At 55.3% G+C, this 23,843-nt stretch overlaps 1 protein-coding gene across 1 annotated transcript in view; it reads left to right on the forward strand.

The window, feature by feature from the left end:
- The first annotated feature begins 790 nt into the window (after positions 1 to 790).
- Positions 791 to 23,843, forward strand: part of CNIH3 (cornichon family AMPA receptor auxiliary protein 3) — a 56,240-nt gene continuing 33,187 nt past the window's right edge. Inside the window, exon 1 of the mRNA XM_045537114.1 lies at positions 791 to 898. Coding sequence (XP_045393070.1) covers positions 818 to 898 — 81 coding nt within the window. The 5' untranslated portion in view covers positions 791 to 817. The remainder of the gene's footprint in view (positions 899 to 23,843) is intronic.

Raw genomic sequence — 23,843 nt, forward strand, 5'->3', positions numbered from 1 at the left:
ATCCCGGGCTGCGCCGCGACAGTTGTCACAGTGGCGGAGGCGGCGGCGGCAGCAGCAGGTGGAGCGAGCTCCTGTGCGAGCAGCACTTGGCCTGGAACGCGCCGCGACAGCCGCCCGGACGAGAGCTGGCCCGCTGGGTTGGACCCGTGCGCCCCCCGCCCCCGGCCCGACCCCCAGGTTCCCGACCGCTTGGGTTGCCGGGCCGGGCCGGGTGCGCCTCGGAGCGCACAGCCCCGCTGGAAGCCGCGTCCGGGCGCAGGACCTGCGGGACCCGCCTTCTCCTGGCCGCCCGGAGACCTCGTGTCCCCGAAAGTGCGCTGCCGGCCCTGGGACCTGGGAGGAGCTCGGAGTCCGTGTGCGCCCCGGGGCGCGGGAGGGTCCCGAGCGGAGCGCTCGCTCCCCGCTCTCCCGGCTCGGCGGGGGCTGCCCGGGCATCCCGGGGACGGGACCTCGACACTCGGTCTCTCCTGGAGTCCTCGCGTCCGTCGCCGTGTTGGTCTCCGGGGCCTCGCTGGTTGCCATTTATCTGATGTTCTCTGCTGATTCGGTTTCTTCGATTTGGGGACGGTTCCCGCCAACGGCATTCTGCTCGGCGTTCCCTGTGTTCGCGGGAGGGCCGGGTGCGGGTCGCCGAGACTGCGGAATCCAGCCCCTGTGCGCCGACCCGGAGTCTCTCCGCGCCCGCCTGGCCACTGGCCTGGAGAGGCGTGTGTAGACGTGGCTCCTTTCTGCCTCCCCGTTTTGAGGGAGTCGGGCCTCGAGGGAGGCGCCGGCCTCCGGGGGCTTCTGCGCGTGGCGGGATCGGGGTCGGCCGGCCATGGCCTTCACGTTCGCCGCCTTCTGCTACATGCTGTCCCTGGTGCTGTGCGCTGCGCTCATCTTCTTCGCCATCTGGCACGTGAGTAGCCGCCGCGGTTCCTAAGTCTCTTCTCCGGCCCCAAATGCGCCCCTGGCCCCTTCCTGCTCGGGTTTTACTCACTTTCTCCCCGTTGCGGGCGGGGAGGGGCGGGGAGGGGGGGCAGCCACCGCACACCTGCGGGGTGGACCCCCGCCGCTGCCTCCTCCCGGGGCAGGGGACAGTTCCCCGCGTCCCGGGGCAGGGGACAGTTCCCCGCGTCCCGGGGCAGGCGGAGCTGGGCGCGCCCTCCATGCCCGGGTTGGAGGCGGAGGGGCCTTTGGTGGCCGGGGCCGGACACCGTCTCTAGGGCCTGACCCCAAGTCCCGGACCCCGGGGAGTGGCCGCTGCGACCCAATCCAGCCCCCTCCTCCCCGCCCCTTCCCCGCTCGCAGGAGGGAGGCAGAGGAGGAGCGCCGCGGGAGGTCGCGGCAATTAGTCAAGTAACTGTAACAACTAAACATCGAACATGTCAGCGACTGTGGTGGGTCGTGTGTAGACGTCACTGGAGACAAAGTGGAAACAGGACGGGAGCGCCGGGTAAATTGCACTGTGGGGAGAGGAGAGAAACCAGAGAGAAAAGGCAAGGAGGAGACAGAGAGAGAGAGAGAGGGGACAGGGATAAACGAGGCGTGGAGGAAAGTCAGGCAGAGAGTGACCACGGAGATGGGCCACAGTTCCCTCCTCTGCCCTCCTGGGTTCCAACATCCAACTCCCTGCAGGTGTCAGACGCTGGCCAGGCGTCCCCAGCTGGCACAAGCTTCCTGGAATGGGGCGATGGCAGGTGGACAGTAGTCGTGGTCCCAATTCTGTAGGTGTGGGGTGGGAACAGGGGCCCAAAGCTTCTGAACCGAAGTACTGAGAGAGCTGGGAATCCTAATGGGTTACGTCTGCTGTACTGATATTTGCTTTCTGCGCTTTTGAGAAAGAAAAAATACAATAATACGACCACGAAATCACCCCCTCACTTTTAGTGATTCAAGGTCAGGTGAAGACAACCCTCCGTTGTCCATTCCACGCTGTTAGGTGCACAGGGCTGTGCACTGCAGGACTGAAGAAGCTGCTCTCGAAAGACTGTGCCACATTTAGCAAGTGGACGGAGCTCTCGGGGCCTCCTTCTCTGAGGTTAAGCTCCCTGTCCTCACCTTCAGCGGGTTGGTGGGACGGATGGCCGAGGTCGGGTGTTTTAGAAGGAGTGCCACAGTGCATAGTCTCCCGTGTTTAACAGCCTGGCCCTGCCCAGCAAGTCTGGGTGACAGGGGGACCCCGAGACACCCCTGGAAGCATGGTTCTGGTGGGCGCCGGAGAGCTGGCATCCAGTGGGAAATGACCTGAAGACAACTGCAGGGGGGGTGAGATGCCAGTGTTTTGTGTAAGTGGTTTCCAGAATGAGAGTTTATCTTAAAATAGAACTGAGCCGCGAGAGCAGCTCCTGCCGCAAGGCTCTCTGACGGGGACGGGGGGAGCCCCGGGAGGAGGGCGGATTCCAACCCTGTGACCCTAGGAAAGCCGCTGGCTGGGCGTCCTGCCACCTCTAAAGTGAGAGAGTTGACCTGATGATTCCCCTGTGTCCAAGCCTGGGTAAATCTGTGAATTGGTTGATTTAGGAATCTGGGGGTGAGAGAGAAGGAATTCAGATACAGAAATTTGGGGGCTGATCAAAAATCGTGCTATCTAGAATTTTGCACCCTTGGAGGGTACAACATTCCACCACTTCTAAATAGCAGCATGAGACCCTGGAATACCGGGTCTAATCTGTGGTAGAAAATTGAGCCTTAAAGTGTTGATGGTTCTTAAGGGAAAAGGAAATGTCATCTAATTTAGAATAAAAAGGGGAACAGCTCATGCCCTCACTGTGCAGTGGGCCTGTGTCTGCTAGTGTGTTTTAAGGGAACTTTTTCAGCCTCTTTGGACTTGGGGAGTTATTTGAATTCTAGAAGGCTCACTACTTCTTTTCCCAGAAATTACTTCATTTGCTGTTTTTCTGTTTTTGCCTCGGCCAGAGGGTGCCGGGTCCCAGAAAGCTCCATCCTACTCTGTCAGGCTTGGAGTTCCCTGAACTCCCCCTGGAACAGAGCAAGTAACCAGAAAGAATAATTTCTCTCACTCCAGGGAAGATGGTAAATAATTCAAGGGCAGGTTAATGAAGTGAGTGGCTTGTGCAGCTGGTTGACTAATAGACGTTTGAATGAAAATCAGGTGTCCTGGCGACCCTGCGTTGGCCTCTGTTCCCCAGGTTACCGACGCCCCCCTCTCATCTAGGGGCACCTGAGCACAGTGCGACCCGAAGTCAGGTTCTGTGCAGATTCCTTGTGGACGTGGCGAGATTCTTGTTTCTAGCAATAAAAAGAACTTGTGCTCTTGGAATTCAAATTACAACAACAGTTCCCAAGTCTCAGCCCCTCTTTTCCTGGACGTCTCCTCTCTCTCTCCCCAAATCAAACAGCCCAAACCCCATCACATTGATTTGGTTCCTGGACATTGAAATCAGGGGACGTCCCAGTTTTAGGGCACACTTTGTGTCTTGTAGGTGCTGGCTACCTGGTGGTAATGATTTTGACCAAAGTTCGGGCTCTGTGTTAGACTGTTTGTCGTCTTTCCAGCTTCTTACATTCCTGGCGTCTTTCTTGCTCCAATGAGCCATGTCGGTTGCATGGCGTATGTTGACACCCCAGATAATGATGAGGCACTTAACAGTGTACAGCAGTTGACATGCCTGCCACTCGGCCGTGTCTCACAGTGCTGTAAGGGATGGATTTGGCACGTTTTTCTGATTGTACACACCTACTTAGGGGTGAAGACGGTAGCTATAATACTTTTCAGTGACCGCCGTAGGCCACGCTCTGATTTAGGCATTTCCAGAGGACCTCTCAGAGGGACTGTCAGTTGTTTGCCTCCCCTTCCCACCAGATGTCTGGGAGCAGGGATGAGTGTGGTCAGTCCCGAGTACAACATTTCTTTCCAGTCTGGTTTTTGAAAATGATCTGCATTGGTTTTCAAATGAAAATATTTCAAATTACCGATTAATTTATTTCACATCCGCCACCATCTCCGAGAACATTTGTCCCATTTAGAGGAAGCAGAGTAAAACTGAGTTTCTGTGTGGGTTTGCATACCTTCAGGAACATGGTAGCCTTTAGTCCTCACAACTGACATTTCACGGGTAAGGAAACCGTGGATCAGAGAGGTTATGAAACTTGTCTGAGGTTGCACAGCTGGGGTGTAGTGGAGCTGGGATTTGAGCTGAGTCTGGGAGACTCTTAAGCCCAAGCCCTTTCTCTAACTGTAGTCATTGTCTTTGGATCGTTAACTTTGATAATAGTTTCTATCCAAAGGATTATATTTCTCTGTATAAATAAAATAGAGTTGGAATTTCTGATTGGAGTTAATAAGAGCAATAAGGCTCAAAACATACTACATCTCCTTTTTTAGTAGAGGAAGTTCTATTTCATTTTTTTAAAAATTAGGCTTTTGCTTGTAAAATATACAGGTTCATTGCCCAAAATTTTGAAAATACAATGACATATAATGAAACAAAATCACCACTAATCTTACCATCCAGCAAAGACTGGGTGTCTCTTGTGTATTTAAAAAAAATTGCATATGGATGTTTAGAAGGAAAAACCGTGTTCTAAAGGGTTTCGGATGTGAAGTCATGTGTATTTCCAGCCAACGTAGACGAACGGTGTTTACTCACAGAGCCCTCTCAGCTCCAGCTTTCGAGCCTGTTCACAGACTGCCTTATTTATATAAACACAGATGAAGCCCTTCTTTGAAAAGATCAAAGATTCATTACTGGTTATTTCAGGTTTTTAGCTTTTGAAGTTTTTATATCTAGAGTCACCGAGTTTTGACAACTTACAAATAAAATTAATTCCCAGTAATCCCTAGAAAGATTCAACCTCACCTTGAACTTCCTTTGGATCGTAGCAGCATTTGCTGTCAGAGGGTCTTAACGGACCCCAATGGACGTTGACATACGTGTTTACTGGGAGGCAGTTTTGCTGGGCAAAGTGCTTTGTGGCGGAGCCTCTCACCTGGTGCCATCCTGTCACGGACTCAGCCGCTGGAAACCTAGTAAACGTCTCAGTTTCTCAAATTATCCATCTGGAAACAAAAGATGGGTTTATGCCGAATGGTGGGATTCTCGATTTTTAAGGCCTGCTTTGGCCCGCACAGGTGCGGAGCTGTGGTCCTTGCCGGGCCTTCCCCGGTCTCCACTTTTTGTTCTGTTTGAGACACCTGGTCCCTTCTGGCATCTCCCTTGCAGACGGGGTGTCTGCGACTCCAGCCTGCCCACCCCCCATCCTCCCACCCCCGTCACTGTCCCTGACTCACGCCTAGAGTGGACGGAAGCTCCCGGACAGCGGGGACCCTTCTGCTTTACTCTTGTTTCTCCAGAGCCTAGAACGGCACCTGGCACGCAGGGGGTGCTTGGTACATACCTGCGGAGCAAATTCTCGTGACCTCGGCTTGGCACGCTCCTGGCTGACGCGGTAACTCCTTTCTGGTTTGGCTTCTGGCTGCTTCTCAGGGATGGCTGCAGTTTGGGCACGTGCGTTTTTCCTGGAACCCTGGCACTGTGGAACCTTGGAGACTGCAGTTGTTGCAAAGAAGACTGGTGTCACCATGGGTGCAGGGCCCTGCGTGATGATGGTGGAGCTAGTTCTCGGGGAGAGGGACCGCGTGGGGAGAAAGGCTGGCTGTTCCTCGAGAGAGAACCTTCTGGAAGGTGTAGTTTTGGTTGATTCGTGCCACCTTACCCTTGCTTGCGTTGAGATGTCGCTCAGCCATTTTCCTTAACTGCTTCTGAAGAAACAAGACTTTTGTCGTCATTGTGTTTCTACCATGGTCATGTTGGGAGACAGGAGACCAAGGTGTGGAATTCAGAGATCACCCGAAACCGCAGGCACCGGCCCCAGTCCCAGCTGCTTGGCGAGGGTTCCAGGCCTCACTGGGGCTGGATGTCACAGAAGCACTAAATCGACCTCTCTTTGACTTTAGAGTCACTGAGCAAACATCGAAGTGTTGTGCGGCCTTTGGGAGGTGACTGGAGCTTCCAGCTGTACCGGCCCTGGCGCCAGGCCGGGCACCTGCCTCATGCCCGGCCCCCCTGGCTGCCCGGCCTCCTTCCCCTCCGTGTGTCCACGTGCTCTGGGTGTCCTGCCCTGGCCTCATTTCCCTTGTGGACTTCCCTCTGTTGGTCCCACCGTTGGATCAGTCACAGTGTTGTGTTTGTCTCCTTGCTTGGAACATAAGCTCCTGGAGGGCGGAACTGCCGCCTTTGTCGCAGCCGCAGTGCCCAGCGCAGGGGCAGCACGGGGTTGGAGCCCGTGGTTGCGGAGGAAATGCACTCAGGATCTGGATGATTCCTTGTAGCCAACCCAAGCTTGACAAACTCTTCCTCAGTGAATAGCTTCCCTGACTTACCTGGCTACACCTGTCATCCGGATTCTTGTTAGAAATGCACATTCCTGGGCTCCGCTGGCGGCCCATGGGATCCCAGGCCTGGTGGCACTTCCGTGTCAGGGAGGATAACCGAGCGTCAGGCCAGAATCGCTGGGTGGGGGAGGCACCAGGTGGGACAGGTCTACCTCACCAGGTAGAAAGTGAGGAGGGCCCTGCTGGGCTGAGACTCAGCTGCCGGAACAACAAATGCCAGAGAGAAAGAGCTGTGGCAGGAAAGGGCTGTCAGATGGTGACATGTGCGTCCCAGAAAGCAGAGGACATGTTGGGGGTGGCACGGGGGCTGCACGCTGGTCATTCCAGCATCACGTATGTTGATTTCATGCTTCAAGACAGTGGTCCCGCTGGTATCTGGTGGCACCCGTGTCTGATCATGGGTGACTGTGAAAGTACCTTCCTTCCATCCTCTGGCCACCGGGGGTGGACAGTCCCCTGTACCTTAGCCACGGCAGGTGCTAGGTTTGAGGCTGACGTGGTTGCCATTCACCACGCGTCTGAGTCACCTCCTCGTCTAGTGGCTGAAGGATCCTTGGGAAGCAAAAACCCTGAACTACGTTAATCTAGAGAAGAGGAATTGGGTCAGTCCTGCTACACACAGAGAGGTTGTACGCACGAGTAACAAGCTCAGATCCGCAGGGTCGGAGGTGGTCACTCCTTGGGATCATTTGTGCAGAGTGTGTGCGTCTTCACACAGGTAGCTGATACCCGTCTGCACTCCTAAATGGTGCTCAGAACCTGATTAACTCCCGTAACGGTCACGGAAGACTCCAAGTGCACAATTAAATCCTGAATGGGTCCCTGAGCACCAATCCGGGGCTTAATGATCAGGCCGGCAACTATTTCTCATTTGGCACAGAAAGAGAAACAAACGTGAGACACTGTTACGTTTGCTAAAACAAAGCCCAAATATCAAACTAAAAAAGGTATCCAAGTCGAGACTAGGCTGATAGGCTGTAATGGGGCCACCAGCATGGCTGTGTGCACAGTGTCCTGCGTGTTCGAAGACTTGAGAGTCTTGGTTAGGATGATCCCTGGTGGTAATTCTACGTTTAATGTTTTCATGGCTTCTCTCATCTTGGAAGCAGAAACTCTCTTGGTCCTCAGTCTTTGCTGCCCCAACTCTCTGCTTTTTCTTGACCCTCTGGCCCCTGGCAGTTGCCACCTCCTGGCCATCCCCTCTAGAATGGAGCAGCAACAGCATCCCAGATGTTAACGCATTTGCTTAAATATCTGCTCTGTTTCACTACATTATGTGGAACCCTCACGTCTTGTGAGTGAACAAAATAGTTCTAAAATCTGTATTCAGGTCTTAGCATTAAGCTCTGGTTGTCAGAGTTTTGGAGGGTCCCAGAGATCTTACTGAAGACAAGTCTTGGGCTTCGCCAGGGAGTTTGCCTCGTGCTCACAGCCATTTCTTCCAGGAGATTCCACCGGGAAGAGGTTAGCAGTGTTTGCCACGGTTTCAGGGCCGAGAGTGTTTTGGGTGTGGGAGAGCTGAGAAATGCACCCGCCATTAAAATCAAACGGCATCTTGCCAAAAAAATTTGTTGTTCATTAAAACCTCATTTGCATTTCTGCTCTCACATCAGCACAGAGGCCCGGCTCGCCCCGGGTGGTGCCGAGGAGGGGGCGCGGGGACCGGGCAGCCTTCCCCAAGCCTCACGTTTCGATTTTTGCCCATAATCTGGGGACTGCTGGGTGCATGGAAATGAAGTGGGCTGTCAGCTCACTGGGAAACAATTTGGGGGGTGATTTCATTTTCTAGTTTCTTTAGCCTGCCTTGAGTCACAAAAGTGGTTTAAAAAGAAACTGGATTTGTAAAAACGGCAATTTCTCTTTCTCTCTCTCTCTCACACACAGGCACATGCCAGTTACCACCGTGACAAAAGCTCCCGTGGCAGTGCACGGCCCACACTCCCCCGGCCATGGATGTCGTGGGGGTGGCCTTGCTATTTCCCTCCTCCTGACAGGGGTTGGTGGTGGCAGCGGGGGGTGGCTGCGTGCCCCTCGCAGTCAGCATCGTTTGGGCTGAGTGCCTTAGTGGTGAGAATTAACGACACACATTTGCTCAGTCAGTCTTTGCTTCCCACCACCCAGAGGCTCGTGGCCAGGGGCTCCCAACTCTGAGTCTGTGGTCCTGCCCTGAGTGTCACTGACACCCAGGACCACCCTTCGGTGGGTGAGGCAGGTGGTTTGTGTCCTTGGGGGCAGGGGCTGCCACCTGGCCACATGGAGCTGTAACTTCTGATCCTTGGCAGTGGCTAGAAACTGCAGGTGCACGCTCAGGACACGGGTCGGCGTGGTCAATCCACTGATCCCTTCCTCTGGACCCCTCTCCTCCCAGCAGGGGGGACCCCAGGCCAGGCTACTGCGAATCCGCCTACTTCTCTCCTCTGCATCCAGCGTCTCCATTCCTAGTCTTTTCCGGCCTTGCTTCCCACTTACATTCCTTCCTTTCTGTGGCCACGTAGCACTAGAACTCAGCTCCCCACCCCCTGCTCTGCAGGTTCTCCGGCTGTCTGGCTGGTTCCGGAAAAGCCTGTGGTTGTCAGTGAGTCCTCGGCCTGAGGGGTCATCAGGCTTTGGCTACTGTTTCTCTTTTTCCTTTTTCACTATTGTCCCCTCTTCTCTCCTTCCCCCCATTGCTTTTGACCTCCTTTCATTCCTTCTCCTTTGCACATGTCTGGGCTCTGTGGAGGCTGCACGGGGTCACTCGGCCCAGCTGGTGGGCCCAGGGCTGGGAAGTCGAGCCGGCACCACCTCCCGACTCCGCGCGTCTGGAACCGTGGGCTGACATTTCCAGAGCACCCGTCTGAGGTGTCTTTTCTGTTTCTGTGTTCACAGGGTCCATTCTGATGAGGGGGATACAGTTCTGCTGCCGGGGAAAAACGCAGGGGAGGAAAGCAGAGTCTTGGCAATAACTTCTTTTTTTTTTTTTTTTTTTCCCTTATTGGCAACTGATTCATGAACTCTAAAAAAAGAGCTGATAGCGGCATAGCCAGCTAGCTGTAGCAGCCCAGATGGTCCCCTATATAATAGAGACATTTGTATCTTGGATAAAAAAAAAAAATTTAAATGTGTTCTGTGAACCTTATTAAGAAAAGGGATTAGCAACTGCATTCAAGGGGTGTGGGTGTGGAAGTGATGAGCTCGTCCCCAGACTGCAAAGACCAGGAAGTAGGACCCGTGTCCGGGGCCAGGGCAGGAGAGCTGGTGGCAGGGGCACTGCCCTGCACCGTCCGTCTGTTTGAGATGCTCACCCTTGAGCGTGTCATGGGCTCAGAGGCCCCATTTGAACACGCATGCAGATGTGGAGCCACGTGTCGGGGCTCCTCTCTCTGCCCAGGGGGTCTGCAAGCTGGGGAGGCCTCACAGCAGCTTCGGGCAGACGGGGCCAAAGAACCGGTTTGTGCCAACGGTTTCTAAATTCTGCACCGAACAGACGTGTATAGATCAACCTGCTTCTCTGTTCCTTCCTTTCTCTGTGGTCACGTGGGACAGGCCACATTCTGCTGCAGTGAGTCTCACGGGCCTGGCCCGAGATCTTGAGCAGACTTTCCTTGTTCTCCCTGTCTTGTGTCATCAGCAGGCCACTCGTTGGGTGGGGCTGGAAATCCCGGTCTGACGGGGAGTCCGACTGCAGTGGCTGCTTCACGAGAGGACACAGGACGAGGGGGTCCGGCTAGGGGGGTCTGTGAGAGCCACCGGGAGGCGTGTGTGCGTGGTGGGGGCGGGGAGAGGTGTCCCCTAGACCGTGTGGCAAAGCACACGTTACCTGGAGCTGGGAATCGGACCAGATGCTACGGGACCTCAAGCCACTCCATCATCGTGGGCCCGTGACTTGTCCTGGGATAATTTTTCTCGCAGGTTCTGGAGGGTGATGGGTAGTTGAGCCGAGGCCAGGGAAGCGTGTGTGCCGATTGGAGAAAGACGTTTTCGGTCCTGACATCCTTTTCTCCTACTGGCTGGCAGTTTTAGAACCCAAAGCCACACCCTAGTCGGGGGCTGGTGCTGAGTGGCGCTCTCCAGCACGCGTCCCTGTGGCCCTAGACACGTCCCCGCGTCCCCCGGGGCCTTTTGTTTCCTTGTGTGTGAGATGAAGAGTGGACGAGGTGATTGGGAATACCCCGTCTGGTTCCACAATCCTGTGGTTCTGCCACGGCTTGGCTACCTGCCTCTCGACCTTTTGTCTTTCTTCCGTCGCGGTTTCTCTTCTTCGACGGCCTCCCTGGGTATTTGGGGTCAGGTCTCTGAGTACGGAGTGTGTCACTTAAGGGTCTGAGAAATCAGCTCTGGCCACCTTAAGCAAAAAAGGGATTTGTAGGAAGGGAATCGGAGTGCTCATCGAATGGATGGAAAGTCCGGAAAACAAGACTCGGAACAACAGAGTAACCAGATTTATTTAGATCTCCACCCTCGAATCACTCGGAACTTCTGAGGCCGAGCTTGGGGGGTGGGGATGCCGCCTGCTGGCCGTGCCGGGCGGGGAGGAGGAGGTGGCAGGGTCTCCAGCTGCCCTTGGCCTCCCCAGGGTGAGGGCAGGTCCCCGAGTTTCCCTCCCACCAGGGCTGCACTCACAGGGGGCAGAGAATGTTCCAGAGGCAATCAGACTGGTGTAGAGACAGGCCATAGATGTGCATGACCAAAAAATGCCAGATGTTCACAGCCTGGGCTCCTCAGTGTAACTTTTTGGCCTGTCCCCTCACCTGTGTTCCGGGAAAGCGAGATTTTCTCTGAAGTCAAGGTTGAGGTCTTACCGCCATAGACCCTCTGATGCTCAGTGACCCCTGTGAGCTGCAGAAGGTCTTATTTCTCTTCTCCCTTCGCTTGATGAGGAGCAGCTGGGGTCTGGCCAGGAGGCTGGGTTTGCCGGACTCCCGGCCCCGAGCGTGTTTCCCTGCGAGGTGACGACTGCCCACCGCCCGTGGGTAAAGTGTCCCCATCCGTAAAACATGCCGTGGCCACGGAGGCCACACGACACGCCTGCATGACACGTGTCCTTCTGAGCCTGCGGCTCTCACGGAGTCCGCTTGGAGAGGGCTTCGCGGGACTTCAGCGAAGCACACCCTCGCGTAGATGGCAGCTGAATGGCAGTTGTGTGAATCAAGAGTAAGAAAAAAGTTTTCTTGCCAATTTAGTGTCTTCCAGTCTGTGCAGGTCCAGATTCTGGAGGATAAGCGATAGAGTGGAACCCAGCTCTTCCTTCCTTCTTCTTCTTACCACCCTCTTTGGAGCATAAACCCCTGCCCCCAGTTCCTCCCTCTTCCTGAGAACCGCCCCCAGTAGCCCCCCGTCCAGCCTGTGCAGAGCAGATGTGCCCAGTCTGAACTCCCAGCTTCACACAGAGCTGGGGACAGGAGGTCCCTCTTCAACCCTGTCCCCACCACTGAATATGCCCCCTGCCCTCCGCCAGGAGCCAGTCTCTGTGATTAACAAAGTTGGCGACTTCCACCGCGGTGCAGAGTGAGTTACAACGCTCTGCTCTGTAAACGGGAGGCAGCATCGGTTCTCTCCCCGGGTGGGAGGTGACGCCACCGTCACCGTCACCGCTGGAGCTGTGCTGTGGGCTGGCACCTCTGTTACAATTGTAACAGCTCCTTAAAGGAGCCAGATGAAGTCTCGCATGGCGAGATTATTAAAGCCAGTAGGGAAATGACTGTAGGCACAGCGTGGCATTTTCAAAAGTGAGTGCCACGGAGCTGCAGGGAGGAAAATACAGCGTGGGGGGCTGGGCCAGGTTTGGCTCACTGTGCGCTGATTTGTTTCCTTTTAATTTGACACCATCTCCTGCCTCGACCCAGCCTTTGTGCAAGAGTGAGGGTCGTGCATTTTCGGGAGAGGGTTAGCACCTGCCCCTGGCTTGCCTTTAGCAGGTTTTTAAAGTTGTCTTCTCATTCGGCAATGAGGACACTTTAACCTGGAGAGGGGACCGCCACGTGCCCTAATTCCCAGACCAGCATTCTTTCTCCGGTTCCGGCTTTCCTCGGACAGGCTATTGTGTTTTATAGCAACACCAGTAAAGAATAAAAATGGGGCTACTGGATCTTCCCAGCTGTGAGTACTAAGTATGTACTAAGTGTGTACTTCCTCCACAGCTCGTGGTCGGATTTTGGGACGTTCGGCTGCTTTCTAGATGGGCTAAAGAGAAAGATGTTGATTGAACGAAAAGGTGCGCACTTGTAATATTCAACCAGTCCCCGTGTTTAAGGTATTGATAGCCCTGTGAATTAGAGGGTTGTTTTAAATTTTTCACCTATTGACTTCATCTCTCTGTCTATTTTTGAGAGATTCATTCTCCACTTGTGAACAGAGGTTTCCGTCTAAGAGCCTGGCACGTGTGCACAGCCAGCAGTCGGAGCTGTGCGACAGAGAATGTCCTGCACCTGCAGGCCTGTCCCCGAGCCACCCTGATACGTCAGTTCTCCTCTCTCTGGGTCGCTGTCCCTCTCACTGTCAAACAAGGGGCAAAAGAGTTGCTCAGTCTCCCGGTGTTCTGAGTTGGGGGTCACCCCTCTCTCTCACCTCGACACAGCTTTTGTGCAAGCTGAAGGGCATGCATTTCCGGAGCAGTTTGGCACTGGGCCCTGGCCGGCCTTCGGAAGGTCTTTGTAAACCAGCAGTGAGGCCAGGCCCTTTGTCCCTCTGCCAGGGTGTCGTCTGACTCCGTACAGTCGTACCGACAGGAGGTCCCGAGCAAGGCACAGCTGGCTTGTCATCAAGTGACCAGTTGAGGTCACGCTGCCAGCACGCGGCCGCCGGCCTCTCAGCGGGGCAGAGGCAGATACTGTGGGCCGCCCCTCAGAGGCCCTTCCCAGCCTTTCGGTGATGCTTTGGGTGATTGACAGCTTGTCTGCACTTTCCACCCTCTCTCTGGGTCCCCCTCCCTGCCACTGGCACCTGTGACCCTGGCCTCGCAGAGGACAGTCAGATTTGCCGGGCTTCGGTGCTTTTAAAATTGTCGAATAAGAAAGACAGGAAAATTAAGCAAGTGGCACTCCTTGTTTACGGCGACTCCAAGCTAGAATCCCTGCTGCCGAGTGTGCCTGAAGCATTTCCTGCCTTAGCAACACGGGGAAGAAAAGGCCCACGCGGTGAGATCTGGGAGGACACCTGGCCGCAGGCAGGGACGGGGAGGAGTGCGCCTCGCACGCCACACTCCTGGTGTCCGACCCAGCCTCTGGGAGCCTCGACAGTCCGTCCCCGCGGTGTGGACAGCCGCCCGGGGAGAGGCCGGGCAGTGTCGGCGGGGATGTAGGTGAGGCGTTGAACGCCACACGGAGATACCCAAGGGGCAGGGGACACTGACACGGCTTTGGCCCGGCCCTGCCTCCAGGCTGGACGGAGTCAGCCCTTCCCCGGGGCCTCCGGGAGACCCCTCGGACCTCCTCTGGGCCTCTCCCCCCAGGACGCGCATGCTGAGGGGCGGATTCTCTCGTGGTCCGTCCTTCCCCGCGCCATGGCAGGCCTGACTTTCTGAATTTGGGCTCGAGAACTCTCCTCTGGTTGGCCTTTGCCTTTCCCGACTTTACCAGCCTTGCCCCATTTCTGGGCCTCAGTTTCCTGGTCTGTAAAAGGAGGGGAGGCAGGGTTAGTGGTTCCCCAGAGCCTGCTCACTCCTTGACTTCTCAGAAGTCTTGGGTGGGTTCAGGACTCTGAGTGTTTAGCTCTTGAGACAGCATGAGGAAGCTTCAGGAAGCAGGGGGCAGGGGACTGTGACATCCCGGGACACTCTGAGCCTTATCCCCTTGTCGTCCCACTGCAGGACTCCACGTTACGTACAGTTCATCAGCTTATCATTATATTTGACTTCTTCCCACATCCGTACCTCTAACATGTCATTATTTCCTTTATTTGCAGTTCTGTTTTCTACCAACCCTTATTTCCAATCTCCTTCCTCCTCCGGGAAGTTTCCCAGGATTTGCTGCTTGCCTCCTGGTTTCCCTGTTGACTCAGGGGTTCCTTTGCATATGTATCTCTCACTGCGGAGAGCAGAGCGAGCCTTACTCTTTTGCTCAGGAAATGTTTTCTCATGCTGGTTGGGTCTGCAAATTCTTCTTCCCCAGTAAGAAGGTAGATTGCTGAGTACCCCTCTCCCCTCCTGGCAGGAGCCTGGGGTAACGGGAGGCTCGGGACACACCATTGACCTCCGGGCTCTGTCTCTGCTGGACACTGACAGCCACTGCCCAATGTTCCCTGTCATGCAGATTTTCAAATACAGCACAAGAAGCCCCGTTATCTGACGATGATATCGTTCAGACATGGATGGGGTCCCCGTGTCCCCCACTCCTAAGGGATGTGGCCGAAAAGGGGCAATACCTGGTGCCCGTCATGTGACCTCCCTTCCCTCTCTCTGTTCATGCGTATGTGCAAGCATGCAGGGACACCCTGCTCTGGGATGCCGGGTGGGGGCTCCTGCACCAGGCTCCTTGGGCACAGTGGCCGCGGAAGCCCCTCCCAGCCCCCGCGTCACCCCTCGCTGCCCTCGGCCCTGCAGCACCGTTACCCCGAGAGGCGATTGGAAACGTGCTGCTTAGAAAAGCCCTTTCTCTGCCCCAGATGTCGCATCAAGTTTGTCCAGAGAAGCCACGTGCACCCTGGGGTGACTCAGAGCTCCCCAGACTCCCGGAGCCCTTTGTGTCTCTCCCGTTCCTGTGATATCTGAATAATTTATCCACCCCTCAGCGTCCCGCTTCCTCTCTTGCTGTTCTCTGCTCATTAGTGTCTGTGCCCGGAGCCGACAGGGCAGGGACCGGAGGGGCAAGTGAGATGAAAACCCCTTCGCTGCCTCCCTGGCCCTGCCCACCGTGCTGTGAACTGGGGGGGGGGTGCACAGCGCTGAACCCGGGGACGGGGACGAGAAGTCTGGGTGATGAGGGGGGGTCTCTGCCGCCGTCTGTCAAGATTCCCTTTGTGGCTTGAGCCCCCGGGAGGTGGCGGGTGGTTGGTTGTTAAGGGGCAGGGGCTGTCTGGGGTGGGCTCGCACCCGCTGCCTGTGCTCTAAGGGACAGATCTAAGGGTGAGGGACGGGCACACCTGAGTGTGAGTGAGTGTGGAGGTGAGTGGAGGTGAGACGTTTCCATGAACGAGTTGACATTCAGCAGAGACTACACCAAATCCTTCTCCTTTGCATGTGCTGTGTTTGCTTCCCTGATCGGGGAAGTGCAACTCCCCGGGGCCTCTGGGCTCGTTGCAGTAATCGGGATGTGTCATTGCAGCTGGAGACTTCAGTGGTGGCAGCTACTGAGGGAGGTGCTGGGCTAAGCTCCTGAGTGACACGAACACGGTCCCCTGCCGAGCTGAGCTGCGGCACCTGCAGGGTGGCCAGCGGTTTAGCCCCACCCTAGGGGAGCAGAAGAGAAGATTCCCTCCTTGACCACCGGTCCCTTGCTGGGAACAGTGCCCGGATGTGACCGTTGTGACCGGGCTCAGAGTCCTCCCCGCCCTCCTTCCCCAGCTGGCCTCTCGGGGCTCCCGCTTTTATTCACCGATGCTCCCCTCTTCCCAGGCACCCACTGCACAGCCCTGGAGGCATGTCCAGGGAACTCTTCCAGGGGAGAATCGGGGTCTTGTCTGTCCCCATTCCAGCCACCAGCAACCCAGGCCCCAAAGGAAGCCAGGAACCACCAGCCGTGGGACTAATGAACATCGTGATACCCGAGTAGAAGACGTTGCTAAGAGCATAAAGGCCTCTGCTCAGGCAGCCATAGCTGGATTCCGGGGTCTGCTTTGAGCACTGGTGCATTTCTGAAAGGAAGGACAGCCAGCTCTCAGGGGCTGCACCTCTGCCCACAGCCCGCTTCCTTTTTCCTCTGTCATGGTCTGGTTCCTTCGCATCTCTGCCATAAGATGCCGATAATGACCTGTCATCACACCCACAGTTTTCCTGAAGCTCCGGGGCCCCCACCTTCCTACTGGTAGTTAGTGGCGAAATAAATAGGTTGCCGGTCGTGAGGGCCCTGTCATGCTGCCTGGCATACCTCGGGATGTATTTGTGGAATGGGAACAAATTCTGCAATTCTAGGGAGGAAAAGAGTGTCCCGATGACTCTTATCCACTTAGCATTGCTCTCACCCAGCTTAGCTAAGCTTCTCCTGGCGGCCGCACGCAGAACCGTCCTTTGTCCCCGATCCCCGACTCCGTGTTCTGCACCGGCTTGTCTTTGCCGTGACGCTCAGCCGCTGTCCCCAGAGGGCCGAGGTTTTGCTCAACCACAGCCATGAGGACGACTCCAAGTTCAAAGGTCTTGTTTTACAAAGACAAGTTTCCATCTCTCGCCAATGATCCATCATCAGAGAAGGGACAGAAGCAGGGACGGCTCACAGCCCTAAGCACACGGGTGCACAGGTGACTCGGATGTTGCCACTTGTTAAACTTTCTTGATGAATCCGAGACACCTGCAGAGGCCCCGGCAAGCCCTGATCCTGGAGACTCAAGCAGTGGACGTGCAGCCCCGAGAGCAGGCGCCACTGAGCGGGGGCTGGGGAGGGACGATGGTTTCTGTGCTCGTAGCAGACGCTGACCGGGGAAGTGGACGTGTCTGGAGTCCTGGGTGAGGGCGGCTGACGGGAGGGGCGCAGCCTTCCTGCCCACCTGGAGCAGGGGACAGTGGGACCCTGTGCTCACTCTCCCTGCCAGCGCTGGCTGCTTCTCTTCCAGCTTTAAAGATGCAGGAATGCACAGCAGGAACACCAGCATGCCTGCTTTCTGCACCCGTCCACTGTGTTTGATCTGCTCTCGCTTTCTCTCTCACTGCCTCCCCCTGCCCCGCCCCCCAGAATCCCTCCTGAGTTGCTTTCTTGGGTCTTGCCTCGTTTGGTGTCTGGTCACGGCTTGGTGCTGCAGGGGGTCCTCAGGCCCCCAAAGGTGGCAGGCCCAGCTCTCAAAGGGCAGGCCACCAAGAAGTGACAGGGACACTTTGCTCAGCCCCCTCTGCCCTTGCTCCCGTGTTCAGCGAGTCCTGAGTCGTCGCCTGTTACAAAGCCGCCTGCAGAAGACAAACCCAGCAGCAGCCTCGAGGTTTTCAGCCTCCCCGAAGGTGGGCCGTGCAGCTCCCCGGAAGGTGCTGATGTCCCTCTTTGCTCCCGACGTGCCTTTTTCCAGAACACGGAGGGTGGTGAGGTTTAGGCCCTGGTCCCATTCGGGGTCACACGTGGAGCAGGCTCAATCTGGAAGGTTCTGCCGTGGCAGCACCTGTCGTGGCCAGCAGGTGCTCACATCTAGCATAGCCTAGAAATCTAACGAAAATCACACCCACATCTCATCGTTTCCCCACTGCCACCCCCTCCCCAAAAAGAGGGATTTCAGTTGCAGCCGGTTCTCTTTCTCTGGCCGTCTGGCAGGAGGCAATGGGGAGACGCAGGAGGGAAGCAGGGACCATGTTTAATTCATAAATTGGCTAATCTCTTGCCCCTGGCAACGTGCGGGCTATTTTTGGCCCTGTGCTGGGGAGCCCTTGAGGGAAACCAGTGGTGTCTAATTGTGTTCATGTTTATTGAACACCCGTTCCTCCGCCACTGTATCCGGACTTACAGGGGACATAAAAAGTGAGCTAAAGGCCCCGTCTAAGATAACAACGGCAACATAAGGCAGCAGAGGTTGACACTGGAGGCTCCACGAGGTCACCTTTGACTGGGGGCATCGCAGAGAGGTGGCGTTTACATGGGCCTGAGCATTTTAGCAGAGATGAGGAGAAAGAGGGATTAGTTCTCTCAACCTGAAGAAAGAAACTGAGGCAAAATTAATATAGAGAGTTTAATTGGGGCAAGGTCTTTCCTTCTTTGTGGCTCTCACCAACTGCGGAACAATGGCCCCAGAAGATGGCCACGTCCTAATCCCTGGAACCCGTGACTGTGTTACCTTAGGTGGCAAAAGGGACTTCAGCAGAGGTGGTTAAGTCAAGGGTCTTGAGTTGGGAGATGATCCTGGTATCTCGGGGCAGCCAGTGTAATCACAAAAGTTTCCACAAGTGAAAGGGGAAGGCAGGAGGGACAGCAGGAGAGGTGACAACCGAAGCGGAGGTCAGAGTGACGTGACTGCTTGCGGGGGGGACAACGGGGGATGCCGGTGACCTCCCTCCGAGAGCTGTAGGCAAGGAAACAGCTTCTGCCCTGGGGGCTCCAGAAGGAGCAACAGCCCTGCTGACACCTTGATTTTAACCCTGGGAGACCCACCGTGGACTTCTGACCCCTCGACATGTAGGGTGATACATTCGTGTTGCTTGAGGCCACTAGATTTGTGGTCATTTATCACTGCAGCAACAGGAAACTAGTACTATGACGTGTACCTGATTTGCAGCCTAATACCTAATAGGTGCTCAATTTAACTTATTGGATGAATTACGAATCCCATATTTAACTCTAACCCCCAAGGTAGGATTCTCTGCAGTGCTTTTTGACATCTACTTGGCTTCGTTGGGATAGCTAGAAACGCGGGGAAAACTCTGCCCAAGCAGAGAAATCTCCGGGGGTTTCCCGTCTGCAAACTGCAAAATGATCAATTCTCCTGCCCGGTCCACAAAATGCAGTGTCTGCCAGTGCAGTGTTTATCCCTGCGAGGACTAACTGGATTGCTGTGACTCCAGCTTGCCTGTCACTGCTTTTGTAATTTCTCTATCGTAAATCCAAGTCAAGGAGAATTCTTGCAAGTTTAGAGAGCCAGGTGGGATGACAACTGCGCATAATTGTTGTCCTTAAGGGAGCCTTAGAGATCTTCCTCTGAAATAGCAGGAATTTTGAGGAAGCAAGGTGTGGTTTCTCCTCTCGAGGTGCTCACGAGGGCTGGGAGGTGTTACGCACAGTTATCTACACACGTGCTTCTCCTTGGGCACAGAAGGTTGTGTGTCAGGGACAATAGCTGAAGCTCTGCTTTTTAATTCCCCCAAACCAGCCTTGCAGCCACTCGGGAAGTAGCTGTTGGGGCTGGGGAGCAGCTTTGGGGGTGACTTGGGGGGCCGGGTGAGCTGCTCTGGCCGAGGAAGGAAGGTCCCCTGTGCAGATCTCAGGGGGGTGGGGACTGGGCACTCCCTGCCTAAGTAGTGCTTTTCAATGTGCTCGAAGTTTCCCTGGACTCTAAGCAGCGAGCACCTACTTCCAGGAGGTTGCACAACGTAACCAATTTCATTTTAAGGACTTGGAGGCCAGCATGTAAATTTATGTAAAAGAATGTAAATGAGCAGTGAAGCCGGAGCCTGGCTCTGTTCCCCCGCACAGGATAGCAGCGCTGACCTGCCACCCTCGTATCGAGTTTGTTCTCGGCTCTGGGCCTCTGGGGCTGTTGTGTTGGCAAAACCTGGCAAGGGTGGAGGGGCGGGCAGGGGAAGTAAGGACTGTTCCTATGTAAACAGCCATGACAACAGAAGTTCTTTTAGCAAATTGGCACGCTGTTCACACATGGCTTCCTATTCACACGGGCATCTAGAGGCTTTGGAAACTCCCTTCTTGGAAGGAAGAAGTTGGGAAAGAGTCGTCAGAACCCAACTCCTGAGATGACGACCCCTCAGCCGGCTTGTGGACCGCCCCCTTGCTGCTGCTGGAGTCCGAGCAGGGACCCCTCGCAAGCCCAGCGTACGATCGGGCTCCTTGGGTAAAGGACAGGAGCGGGAGGTGTATGTGGCCCATGTGTTCGGTGTAGACGCTGGCTTGCTGGAGGCCCCCGGCCCAAGTCCGCAGCTCTCTGTGTGGCTCAGTGGGGGAGGCTCGGGCTTCCCGTAGACGGTGGGCGAAGGGAAATTCCCTGCAAAATTTAACTGGTTATATCCAGTGAATCCATACAGCAGGTCATTTCCTGTAGTTACTCAGGGGCACAATTTGCAAATAATTCATTCTGGAGAATTCCTTAGGCAGCTGCGTTGCTTGCTCAAAGCCAGGTATTCCATGGGAGCATTACCGAGAGATTTTGTTATTTAATACCGCTACTAATTAACCAGTAACTAGTCACTAGTGCACCTGCTTTGAAATTTTTCTGGGCCAAACAATTCCATTCCCCATGGTAGGATGTTGAGGACTCGACCAGCCGTCTCTTCACCTGCCGGAACGTCTCCCGAGCACTTCGGAAATGCAACTTGGCCTCACCTTCTGGTCTCTCGTCGACTCAGGTGTCAGTTAGGTCCCAGCAGAAAACAGACCACACGTGCCAAGGGCGTAATTGAGACAACTATGTAACTGATTTCTCTTTCCACTGGAGCTTCCGGGGAACGTGGGTCTAAAGTCTGAAGGATTCTATCTGTAGGTTTCCAAGGAGGCGAGTGTGCTGGGTTTTTGTCGCCCGAGGGATACTCCAGGTGATGTGATAACATCCCCCAAGTCACATATAACCCATTAGAGCTGGGGAGACCCGTCAGGTGGCCCCGGGGAAGCTGCCCTCCAGTTTCGGTTTAGCAGGGGCAGGGCAGGGCCCATGCTGCCTTGTATTCTGACAGCTTTCCAAAGAAATCCTGAAATGTTTACCATCCCTGCCTCATGTCCAGAAATGCTGATCCAATCCGCTGTACTGATTTTGCACATGAGCAAACTGAGGCACAAGGGGGCAAAGGGATTGCTCAAAGTCACATCACCAAGAGCAAAGCCAGAGCCCAGACTCAAGTTCCCGACCCCACACCGTGCCCTTGCCGTGAGGCCAGGTCAGTACCTTTCTCTGAGCCTGCAGACAGCTGGTGCTGGGAGGAGGAGTGTGGACGAGCTGTGACATCAACAATCCATCCCGGTTTCTGACTGGCCCCGCCCCGGTCTGCTAAGGGATCCAGCAGGGGCGGGACCTGTGGGTTCATTCTGACGTGATACAGTGCTTGCTGTTCTTCCATTGAAGTATCTTAATTAATAAAGTTACAGTGCCGAGCTCTTGAAACTTCTCAAAGCAGATGCTGTTATTTAGAAAATCTTCGCCAATGCCTGGGTAGCCCCTGGTGGGGGCCGTCTCTCTGCAGGAGGTCGTTAGTGTGGGCGCTTGTTGTAGGCGCCCGTGGGTTCCAGAGCGCTGCGGCTCAGCTCTGCATCGCCAGCTGGTGGGTTCGTGCAGGTTTGGGGGAAGCAGCTGCCAAGACATGTCTGTACACGGAAGGAATCTGCCCATGTGGGAAGCTGAGCCGGTTGCATTTCATAAATTCTTTCTTAGGAGTTGATTCCATGTTAAAAGCCTAGTACAGATTCAAGTCCTAGTACAGATTCTTCTAGAATGGGAGATGAATTCTAGATCCCCGAGGATGGTCTTCTCTGGGCTGTTATTGGGCTGCCCAGAGGTTTGCGTGGTCCGTGTCCCCTCACTGGCATGTGGTTTGCGTGTGTCTGCTCAGACTGGGGTCTCCTCCTCCCGGGCCGTTTGCAAGTTGAAATTTCCCTCCTACTTGAGGCTGCCCTTTCCTGACTCCTGTCACCTCCTGTCACATGCAGTCCAGGGACCGTTTCTTGTCTTCTGTCTGCAGCTCCCAGCACAGTGCCTGACGCATAAGTGCTCGTTAAATATTCAGTGAATGAATTAACTGACCTGTGAGTTGACCTGGATACCGGCATCCGAGGACAGGAGAGGACTAATTAGAGTCCCAAAATGTCATAAAGAAAATAGACAATAGCGTCAGAGTCTATCTTTGCATCTCAGGGTCAAGGAAGAACTCAAAACTTCAAACAGTATAAAACACGAGATAAAAATAGATGAAATGGATTTTCACTCAGTGCAGGAATCACAGCCGCGGAGTTAATTAATTAACAGGTGACAGATGCGAGAAGGTATTAAACATGTCTTGCAGCAAAAGAGGATTCACATCTACCCACCAGCAGCAAGTACAAACCCCGCTGAGAAACGGGCAAACCTCTCAACAGTTTGCAGAACGGGAAACGCAAAGCGCCAACCCTTGCGTGGAGAGACTCTGTAACTCATCACTGGAGAAATGCAGACTAGCACAACAGAGAGACGTGTTTTGCCTGTGAGGCTGCAAACACCGGAAGGCTGGGTGCTGCTGGGTGTCGGCGGGAATGTGGGGTACAGAGTCCTCAGCGCTTACAGTGTGGCTATTGTAACTGTGCTTAGTCCAGTTTAAAAAAACCATAAACTTCATGGACCCCAACAGTTCTGTTCCTTGGTAGAAACCCCTACGACGGCATGCACGAGGGTTCTGTGACGTTACGTGAGGTGACAAGGGCCAAGTCTTTGGGACCGTGGGTAGACAAAGTGGAGCGGCCACTCCTGGAGCCCGCAGCTACACTGCTGAGTGCAAAAGGCAAGAGAGAGAATGAGAGATGAGTTAGGTAACGCAAAACATATGCACACAAACAACAACACACGTTCTGCAAGAACACAACAAACAGAAAAATATACGTTAAACATAGACCCGTAGTTGCCTAGGACGGTGGGAGGCTGGAGGCCACGACCCCGAAAGGGCGTATGGAAGGTCGCCAAACTGCCTGACCCAGAAACTGCTTCTGTTTGAGAACGGAGGATCCCGGCGCAAGCAGGAGCTCAGTGGGAGGAGGGGAGCCCGCGGCTGGGGACAGTCACCTGGGCAGGCTCTGTGGTTCCTATGGTGCCCCACGTGCTGGGCTGGGTGGGACAGGGGGGCTGTGGCCTGACTGTGACCGGGAAGGCCCCTCCATGCTGCATCCCCCCCCTCACGCTGTGCCGTCCGGAGTGGCGGCCTGGACAGCTCTGCTCTGAGCAGGAGCAAGTCAGCCGGGCTCGGGCTGCCCGGTGTCCCGCTCACTTGGCTTCTGTCCCAGAGCGGCTCTGGGGCATCTTTGTTTTCTGTGAACTAGACGGGGACCCGGGAAGCAACGTCACAACCAGCTGTGTCTGCACGTTCTGGCACAGACGATGGCAGCCTGTGACAATCCCTGGTTTGGAGGCTTGTGATGGTTAATCTTATGTGTCAATTAGACTGGGCCGCAGTGCCCAGATGTGCGGTCAGACATTGTTCTGGATGCTTCTGTGAGGGTGTTCTTGGATGAGACTGGCGTTTACGTCGGGAGACTGTGAGTGAAGCGGGCGGAGTGCCCCCCTGACCTTGGCCGGCCTCGTCCAGCCAGTCGAAGGCCTGGAGGGACCGACCCGTCCCGGCAAGAGGGGCTCCGTGGGGGAAGGTCCCTAGACCCAACCGCAGCGGCGGCTCCTTCCGGGTCTCCAGCTGCCCGTCCACCCCCGTCACCGCGTGAGCCGGTTCCCTAAAATGGACCTATGCGTGTACATGCACACGCCCCGCGGCTCTGCTGCTCTGGAGAAGCTGCTAGAACAGGTGAACTGGGGCGGGGTGAGGGCAAGACTCAGGGCTCCGTGCTGGTTGGAAGTTGAACTTCCTCTCCTGAGCTCTCGGCCCTGCAGGGATTAATCTGCCTGGGAGCCCTTAGAAGGAGGACTCGGGTGCCCACCGAGTGGTGCCCACAGTGACGGGCATGGTAACAACCCTCCCTCACCCCCCGTGGGAGCAGGGGCAGGACCACCCGGCCCATGGAGAAGGCGCAGGGAAGGGACGCGGGGACCGGGAGTTACTGCATCCAGCTCT

Source organism: Lemur catta, chromosome 25 (genome assembly GCF_020740605.2).
Source record: "Lemur catta isolate mLemCat1 chromosome 25, mLemCat1.pri, whole genome shotgun sequence".
In the NCBI taxonomy this organism is placed as follows: Eukaryota; Metazoa; Chordata; class Mammalia; order Primates; family Lemuridae; genus Lemur; species Lemur catta.